At 43.2% G+C, this 9333-nt stretch overlaps 1 protein-coding gene across 5 annotated transcripts; it reads right to left on the reverse strand.

The window, feature by feature from the left end:
- Positions 1-193: 193 nt before the first annotated feature.
- On the reverse strand, positions 194-7155 carry LOC122828683 (RING finger protein 225-like). 5 transcript variants are annotated; one of them, XM_044112462.1, is made up of 6 exons: positions 6824-7155; positions 5939-6030; positions 5709-5850; positions 5415-5604; positions 3502-4176; positions 194-1583 (listed from the first exon to the last, which is right to left on the reverse strand). In XM_044112462.1, exons 5-6 carry the CDS (start codon positions 4098-4100, stop codon positions 1334-1336), a joined length of 849 nt encoding a protein of 282 aa, XP_043968397.1. In that variant the 5' UTR covers positions 4101-4176; positions 5415-5604; positions 5709-5850; positions 5939-6030; positions 6824-7155; the 3' UTR covers positions 194-1333. The 5 variants fall into 5 exon arrangements, with proteins under 5 accessions (XP_043968397.1, XP_043968396.1, XP_043968400.1 ...); XM_044112461.1 differs by having other exon boundaries at positions 5497-5604; positions 6824-7154; XM_044112463.1 differs by having other exon boundaries at positions 1088-1583; positions 5497-5604; positions 6001-6030; positions 6824-7068.
- Between the last annotated feature and the right edge of the window lie 2178 nt (positions 7156-9333).

Raw genomic sequence — 9333 nt, forward strand, 5'->3', positions numbered from 1 at the left:
TGACTAGACCATGCAGCTTTACAGAATAAACTAAAGTATGGGAACTAAATCTGACATTTCAGTCAGGAAAGTTTATAATGTTGAAATACAAAATATGTAGAAACAAAAACAGAAAAAAAATCTGATCCACGATTTAAAAATGTTAAAATGTTTTATATCTACAGAGTTTCATCAAGTCAAAACCAAAAACCTGTTGGATTTATCCAGAACTTTATTTAAATTTAATAAAACAGAGAAACAGAACGAGATTTAAAAGGTTATAAAAATATAAAACATTTATCATTATTATTATTATTCATGGCACAGTGAGACAGGACATAAAACCGGACAGAACCGATCTGGACCGATCACGTTTCAGAACCGTTTCTGATTTCAGCTCAAGTTTCATATTCAAAGCAGTTCGCCTGAAAAGGTTCCGGCTCGGTTCGGTTGGGTCCATTTAAAGTTCTGATCAAACTGGGTCAGTCAGAAAGACCCAAAGTACCACCAGAGTCCAAACACTGGGTTCATGTAAAGACCCGACCGTCCAGATAAGAACTTTCCTCAGAACCAAACCCAGAGAACCGGCTTCCTCTGCTGAGTATTTATGGAAACTTTCTGTGAAGGGAAGCATTGATGGTTTAACATCCAGGCAAATTTCTGCCGCAGAGAGGAACCCGCCAGAACGGGTCTTACTGGACCGGAACCGGCCGCTGGTTCTGTGTATAACTCTGTCTGAACGGAGCAGCAGAACCGCCGGATCCGGATCGTTTGCATGAATCTGTCAAGATTTGAGTAAAAGGGAACCTGAGCTGCGTCAGCAGAGAGAGAGCTGGTTATATTTAGAAACAGAACCGCACTGGACAGAACAGGACCGGGACAGAACCGTACCAGGACAGAACCGGTACCAGAACCAGAACCGCACCAGAACCAGAACCACCTGAAGCAGCAGAACAAAGTGAGGTGAAAGTGGATCCAAACTGATCTGATCCTGAAGTGAGTTTAAAGTTTGGTACCTCTAGATTCACCTGGAAGGAAACTGGACCGCCTCTGACCCGGTTCTGATCAACAGGATTCTGACCCGGGATCGACCTTTCCCGTTCCGAACCCTTAACATAAAAACAGGAAGTGATGAGATTTACTGCAGCAGCTCTTCCTTTAAAATCCTTCCAGATGTGAACCATCATCATCATCATCATCATCATCATCCTCATCATCATCCTCATCGTTCGTTTTGACCCAGATGAGGAAGATGAAGGTCCGCTGCGTCCCGCTCAGCTCAGACTCCAGGGTTTAAAATAAAATAGAAACATTTCAGTTTTCTTCCTCCCAGCAGACAGGAAGTGATGTCAGGTCAGTTTTTGGGCTTGGTGAAGAAGTAGATGATGATTCCGGTGAGGACGACCATCATCATCACCACCAAGGTGAGGAGGAAGGCCCGGCAGACGGGTCGGCCCGTCAGGCGGAACAGGGCGCCCACGCCGCCCGTCGCCTCCCCGCCGTCCCTGGAGGACGAGCTGGGACGCCCCACGTCCAGAGTCCGGTTCACCGACCTGAGAGAGGTCATGGACCGCCGACCCGGCCGGCCCGGCCTGTCAGACGACCTGCAGACAGGAAACAGAACCGGATCAGTCAGAACCAAACTGGAGACAAACAGAGCTCCTGACTGGGAGCCGTTTGTCCTCCATTAGCTGATAGACAGCGCTAAGCCCCTCCTCCTGAATCTGATTGGTTGTTTTTGGTTCATTTCTTCAGACCAAAAACATCCAGGCTGGTTCCTAACAGACCAACATGAAGCTTCTGGAGCCACAGAAACCAACCAAATGTGGACCAGACCCGGTTTCCTCAGCTCTGGAGTTAAAGACTTGGACTAGGCCAGGGGTGGGCAGTCCTGGTTCTGGAGGTCCGGTGTCCTGCAGCTCTTGGAGTCTCTCTGGTCCAACAACCTGAATCCAACAGCTGAACCTCCTCAGAACAGTCGGGTTCTCCAGAGTCCTGATAACGACCTCATGATTGGACTCAGGTGTGTTGAAGTGGAGACACAGCTAAAGGTTCCAGGCCCTCCGGCCTTGGACTAGGCCATGAACCTGGTCTGTGAGGGAAACTCTCAGCCAAACAGCTTAAGACATATTTAATCAAATCCTCTGGGTTTTTCTGATCAAGTAAAATAAACCTGAAAATGTAAATATGCAGAATATTTAATCTGTATTGTGCTTTAATAAAGTTATTTTTACCTGGTGAGTTTTAAAGCCTCCAGGTTTTGATGTTCATCTTTCATATTAATGATTAAATGGTGATTAACTGCACATGTTTATTTATGGCTGTTTTCAGACTCATTACTCCATCCAGATCTCAGACTCATTGGTCACAGTTTGTCATTGACCTTAATATGACCTTGACATTAAAGGGACCGATCAGCAGATCTGGAACCCGAGTGGTGGATAAATCCTGCACTTTGCTTTTCCTCCCATTATTTTCAGTTTACGGCGTTTAGCCGCATGCTAAGCTGCTGTATCTGGGCCAGGTTTTAATAACTAACCAGCTGCAATAAAATGATTCAGCAACACAGAAACATTCCAACAAAGCTGACCTTTGACCTGCTGCAGTCCTCGTTGATAAACAGATCAGTGAGTTTGCAGCTCAGTTTGGTGTTTCTGGTTCAGTTGGAGTCCGAGCCAAAAACAGGAGCGTTTGTTCAAATGATGTTAGACTTTATCTGAGACAAATAATCCATATTTATCTCAGAACTCTGTTAACCAGCCGGTCAAACCTCTTCAGGACAAGTTAAACGTCTGATCGACAGGTCAAAGGTCGACAGGTCAAAGGTCAGTCTCATTCAGCAGGTTAAAGTTCTGCAGGATTTTCTGCAGCTCAACTTCAGATTGACTTTGGCTGCTTTCACTCAGCAGATTGAACGAAGTAATTCTGACCTTTAACCCCTGAAACATCTGATGTTTGATGTTTTCCGGACCGTCTGAACGGCCATGTTGGATTTTACAGCAAAAACATAAAAGTGACCTGAGTGACGTTTCCTCACCACCACCGTCAAATTAAACTAAATTCATCTCGATGTTTTGTTTGTGCTGCTGTCATTTTAAAGATATTAAGTTTCCAGAGGTCAAAGGTCAGCCAAGACCCGTATTAAGATCTAATTAAATATGGTTTGTTAAAAATTGTTTGTTATAATTTTTATGATAAAATTGTTTCGGAGACCAGCTGCTCACACAGTTTATAGAAATGAATCGTTTGTGCTGCTATTGGCGCCGCAGGACGATGGTGTAAATGCAGTTTGGCTGGTTGACCTTCGACGACCTTTGGAAACATTTATCTATAAAGTGAGAGCGCCACAAAGGAACATTTTTGCTGCACAAACATTTAACACCAGTTTTAATTTGAAAACCTGCTGAGTGATCGTTGCCACAGTAACACAATGACCCCTGACCTTTTAGTTTTAAAGGAAGTCGAATCTGTTCCGTTTCAGACAGAAAAGCCTAAAACCGTGCGACTCCAGGCGAGGCTGACCTTTTGACCTGCAGCTTCCCCTTGTTGCGGATGAAGCGGATGCTGTAGACCCTCTGCATGGCGGCCGGCAGGTAGGACAGGACGTCCGAGTCGGTGGCCAGCTTGGGCAGGCCGAGGGGGGGCAGCGGGGTCAGGCCGCGGCACAGCGGGCACTGGATGGCGCTGGGCTCCACAGACTTGATGTTCATACGCGCCAGGCACTCCAGGCAGAAGGTGTGCTTACAGTTCAGCATCTTGGGGCAGCGGAAGACGTTGTTGAACTCGCTGAAGCAGATGGCGCACTCCAAGTCCGGACCCGACTCGTCTGGGGGCGGCTGGAGGTCCGGGACGGAGAGCTGGGGCGGCTGGAGGTCGGCGGGGGCGTAGGGGTTACTGGTGGGGCTGAAGGCCGGCAGCGGCAGCATGGAGCTGGGGGCGGGGCCAGTGAGGGCGGGGCCAGGGAGGGCGGGGGTGGAATGAGCAACTGGGGGGGGCAGAGTGCTGTGACCCGTCTGGATGAACGGAGGAACATACGGATCCATGGAGTAACTGGGGTTAGAGGCCGAGTACGGAACCGGACCGCCACAAAACCCAGACACATCGTCTCCGTACGGATTCATGACCGAGCCGAGAGGAAGCCGAACCGCTGGATGGAGGCGGAGCTTCAGTCTTCACTCCATCATGACTTCCTCACAGCTGGGAGGGAGAAAAACACAGACACACCAAATATTTCTCAGTGTAATCACTAAAACATGAGAAGGTTCCCAAACTGACGGTTCTGATCCGATAACGACACACAGTGATCACGTGTTCAGAGAGAAAGTCTCAGGTTTTCCTCCAGTTTGAGCTGCTGAACTGTAAACTGTCCTGGTTCATTTCTTCTTCTGCTCTTTTTATCTTCCACCTTCAGGATAAAATCTGAGCCGTTCTGAATGATTTCAGAAGCAACATAACAGTTGATGTTTGAGAGCAGCAGCTCATTTCCTACATTTTACTCCAAACCAAAGCTGCTGCTGGTTCCAGTGGTCAGATAAACTCTCCCAGCTCGGAATCCTGAACTCACCGTCACTTTTATTATAACGTCTCCAGGTTTGTCGTCTTACATCACCATGACAACAGAAACAACCCAGAACAAGCTGAAACATTTGGGTTTAATCAGCTGCTGCAGGTTCCTCGGCAGAACTGAAGCCCTGCAGCAAGAAGGTTGTGGGTTTGAATCCCAGTCTGGGGTTTTTCTGCATCTTCTTTCTATGGAGCAACAAAACTGACAGAAAACTTTATGAACCCGGAGTTTCACCATCGGGTCACTAGCAGCAATAAAACCACCTGAACCCAAACAGTCTGGTTCTGGTTCCGGCCGTCAGATGATCCAGTAACTGCCTGATTACACAGAGATTCCTCTAGAAACGATCAGCTTTCTGCATTAGCAACAGCCAAATATTTTTCATCTCTGAATACGAAGCAATAACTTTACTGATACAATCTGTAACTATGAGACGGATCCAAAACGACTCCAGAACCCGAACCCGGAACCCAGATCCCGGATCCCTCCTCCATGTTTACATAATTTAATAAACGAGATGAAAACATAAAAGGTAAAATTCATTTTCACCATGACCAATATTTCTGCTTCATGTTTCACAGATGAAGCTGTTCAGAGTTCAGTCTGGTTCTGTTGGAACCGTCACTGGATGCGGTTCCATCAGAACCCAAAACCCAGAACTCAGAACCCAAACTAGCCCTTCGTGCTGGTCGTCATGGAAACGGGCCAGTTTCCTCAGCCTACAACCAATAAGCACCAAACAGATTTCATCCTGAACGTCTATAAATTGTTTAAAACTATGAAAAAGATCAGCTGATGAACCGAGAAAACAAACTAAATATTTTAATCTGGTCAGAGAATCAGATCGGAAAAATAAAATCAAACAGTTTACCTGAACCTGATCCTGCAGGAAGATTCCTTTAGAAGCAAAACATTTTGAAAAATGCTAAAACTCTTCCAGTTGGATAAAACACCTTTGACTCAAAACGTCCTTTAACTCCCAGGAACCCGTCGGCTCCAATCGACTGGAGAACAGGAACGTCGATCACTCAACTCCTCAGAACATCGACTGGAGAAAAACTCTGAAACAAATTCAACCCTCTCATCAATAGTTTCTTTAAAATCAAGATAAAAGTCTGATCTTAGATTGACTGCCATGAACCTCCTGTGCAGTCAGCGTTCCTACCTGCAGCCTGACGCTCCTCTCTGACACAGCGGCTCTCTGTAGACCTGCTCAACGTTTCCATGGATTTGCATACGCTTCCCTAAAACTGGATTCTGATCCGAGACCCACAGAACCAACTGAACGTGTCCTGATGTAGCGGGAGCTGAAATTTGCATCGTTCATATTATTTACAAAGGGAAATAAGATGCAAAAGACTGAAGGCTGCTGTGTGGAAACTGAGCAGAATTCACCTGAACGGATCCAGAAAACAACCAGCAGCTGCTGGGAGATTCATCACAGCTCAGATACAAACCTGGACACGGATCTGACGTCAGACAGCAAACTGAAAGGAAAATAAAGGATTTATTTCAAGTTTATTAAACTGAAAATGATTCTTGATTTACAGGTTTTAAGCCTCCTGGCTGTTTCCTCTAAAAGCTTCTGAACAGAACTTTAATGATCAACTCAATCTACAACAATATGAAATTATTTTACTGGTTTTAAAATGTCCATCTTCATGCTTTTTTGTATTTGTCATTTCTCAGAAGTTTAACATCAAAACTAACAAAATACAGAAATAAAATCCTAACAGTTGAGGCAGGTGAAAACTTTAGAGATTATTTAAACAGGTGAAGAAAAACTTGTTTAAATATGTGAACTGGCCTCGTGCTGCTCTGACAGCAGATCAATAAAAACTTTTAAATTTCTGTTCATTGATTCATCAGAAGCTGCAGATTCTCTTCGTTGTTCTGAAGTTTTGACTTTCAAACCTGATTTCTTCAAAGCAGCAACACCTGAATGTCCAGGTGAATCTAATCTGGTTTAATCTCTGGAATATCACACTGGTTTATAATTACTGGTGCGCTTCACACTTCTGACTGGTTTAGAGGAGAAAACTGGATGTTAGTTTGACAGTCCCCCTTATTTTCAGTTTCAACACAAACAGCTTGTTATTTTGACTAAACAGAAGAATGAAAGCTGCATTTCTTCCTATTTTGGGGAGATTTTTATGTAAATCAGTCCGTGGCTCCACGAGCTCACCGCTGTTTTAACTTGATAATATCTATCAGGTATTTTAGCTCATGCTAACAGTGAGCGGTGACTCTGCGCAGCCTCAGTGCTGCTTCTGTTTTTACCTTTAACGCGTCCCAACCTGCAGGTTCCGTAGATCCAGTCCAGAACTCAGATTCTGTTTCCTGTCAGTGAAACTCTGCAGGTTTACAGATCAACGATCTGGAAAGTTTCCCAGCAGTTTGAAGACTGGCGCAGCTGCGCAGAGTGATGCTGATTGTTGCTCAGGCTGCGCAATTAACGCAAACTTCTGTAAAACCCTTTGGCCCACTGGACCTGGAGGGTTTAATGATGCTGCCTGTCTGCGGGGTAACAGTTGATCAAACAAATGGATCTTCAGGACCAGGAAGGAATCAATGCAACACGGACAGAGACGGACAAAAGGTTTCTGGGGCCCTGGGCAGAAAATGGTTCCAGTTCCACTAATTTATGACAATCCAGGCAGAATAGCTCCACAATGCAAGAAATATTTTTAAATGATAATTTAATTTAACAATTAGCTGAACCAATAAAATTATTTGTTAATCACATGATTTTCTTTAAATATAAAATATATATATTTAATTTATTTTTCAGTATTTTACACTACATTTTTGTGCTCAAAACCAAAATTGCTGAACATGCCAAGTATGAACTTAATCAAAACTATTTTCCTTATCTGTCAATAAAAAAAAACATTTTTATTTCCTGCTGTGTTTTTACTGCTGCTGCTGGGTCAGGGGTCAGGGTCAGGGGTCAGGGTTAGGGGTCAGTCAGGGGTCAGGGTCAGGTTAGGGGTTAGAGGTTAGGGTTTGACGTCCTCATGTGTCAGTAAACAGGAGGTTTTACATTATATTTTATATAATATTTTGTATGAAGATGTATGAAGTCCTGTGTTGAGGCTGCAGCCGGCGGTACCAGGTGACGGATTCAGGAAAAGGTTCAGCTGTTCCTGGTTCTGTAGCAGAACTTAACAGAACTGTTAAACTAGAACCAGGTACAGCTTCCTGTTCCTCTTCTCCAGCAGTTTATGAATACATCTGAAAGAATCAGTATGAAATATATTACAACATGTTTTAATTATAAATACAAAATATTGAAAATATAGGAATGCTCACATATTAGTACATTTCTCTGACAGTGGAATGTTTTCAGTGTGTTTGATCCTGAGAATCTCTGTTTCTAATCCAAACGCTGGGAACAGAAAACGATTTTCTTCTGACAGACAAATCAGTAAACCTGCAGTAAAGGGACATAAACTGGAGATGAACTGGAGATGAACTGGAGATGAACTGGAGTTGAACTGGAGTTGAACTGGAGTTGAACTGGAGTTGAACTGGACATGAACTGGACATGAACTGGACGTGAACTGGACATGAACTGGACATGAAGTGGAGATGAACTGGAGTTGAACTGGAGATGAACTGGACATGAACTGGACATGAAGTGGAGATGAACTGGAGTTGAACTGGAGATGAACTGGACGTGAACTGGATCCTGTCCAGGTAGAACATGTTACACCTTGAGGCTGAACCCTGGATGTTAAACATTAACTCGTCTTTTCCTCGTCGTTCCGTCAGCTCACTGCTGGAAACGAGTCGTGATTTTATTCCAGAGTGAAAACGTTTGTTCAGCAGCGTGAAGAAGAAACGATAATCTGACATCAGAGGTTGGTGAAACTGATCTCAATCTTTTAAGATTTAAACATAAACTCCTTTGTTTTTTGTTTTTACCATCATGGCTGGTTTCACCCTGCTGTCTGTCTGGACGCCATCTGGGCCAGAAACTTTGGACTTTCCTGTGTTTTTGTTCTCAGTGATGATTCTTAACTTGAGTTCTGAACTGTTTTGTTCATTTGTGCTCCCAAAAAATAAATGAAATTCAGTCAATCAATTATTCATTATTCACACATTATTCATAATGTTTTGGGATGTTCACAATAATTGAACATCCCAAAACATTTGGACTTTTTTTCTGTTTTCACTTTTTCTTATGTAAGCATGAAATCTACCTCAGTATTTTATTTGATAGATTATAACCTGAGAAGATTTGAACAGCAGTTATAACAATAAAATGATAGCAAACTTCATGAAGAGATAATCATTAACAAAGATGGTTGACAGTGGATCCTTCATCAGAAGGTCTGATTGGTTTGATCCAACAGGAATATCAACAGTTTTAACTTCCTCAGATTAACAATCTTTGATTTCAAACTAAATATGCATAAAATACTTTCTGTCTATTAAACAAATGTTTTGCTCAAAACAAATCAAATGGAGCAAAAATAATAGTTAACTTTGTCCTGTAGTTGGACCTCTTTTATTTTTACCAAGTAAATAAAACTTTATTCAGAAACTAAAATGTTCTGTTTGGAAACAGTCGTGGGAATAAAATCTGTTCTCTTTCAGTTCTTTTGGATCAGAACATATTAAACATGTTTATGGTTATGCAGCAGTTTCTACAGTCACTTAAATATAGAATATATTGTCTCATTATTTAGTAAATAAAGGAAACAGTTAGAGAGACAAACTGAGTTCACCTCATGAGCTGCAGCTTCATGAGTTTCTCACATCGTTCATCATCTTCATCTTCTGTT

The sequence above is a fragment of the Gambusia affinis genome, linkage group LG03, assembly GCF_019740435.1.
Source record: "Gambusia affinis linkage group LG03, SWU_Gaff_1.0, whole genome shotgun sequence".
In the NCBI taxonomy this organism is placed as follows: Eukaryota; Metazoa; Chordata; class Actinopteri; order Cyprinodontiformes; family Poeciliidae; genus Gambusia; species Gambusia affinis.

Coding starts and splice junctions, on each gene's coding strand:
- LOC122828683 (XM_044112462.1), bottom strand. CDS start 4,100: ATGAATCCGTACGGAGACGATGTGTCTGGGTTTTGTGGCGGTCCGGTT. Junction 1,584..3,501: donor GGGAAGCTGCAGGTCAAAAG/GTCAGCCTCGCC, acceptor TCCTGTCTGCAG/GTCGTCTGACAGGCCGGGCC.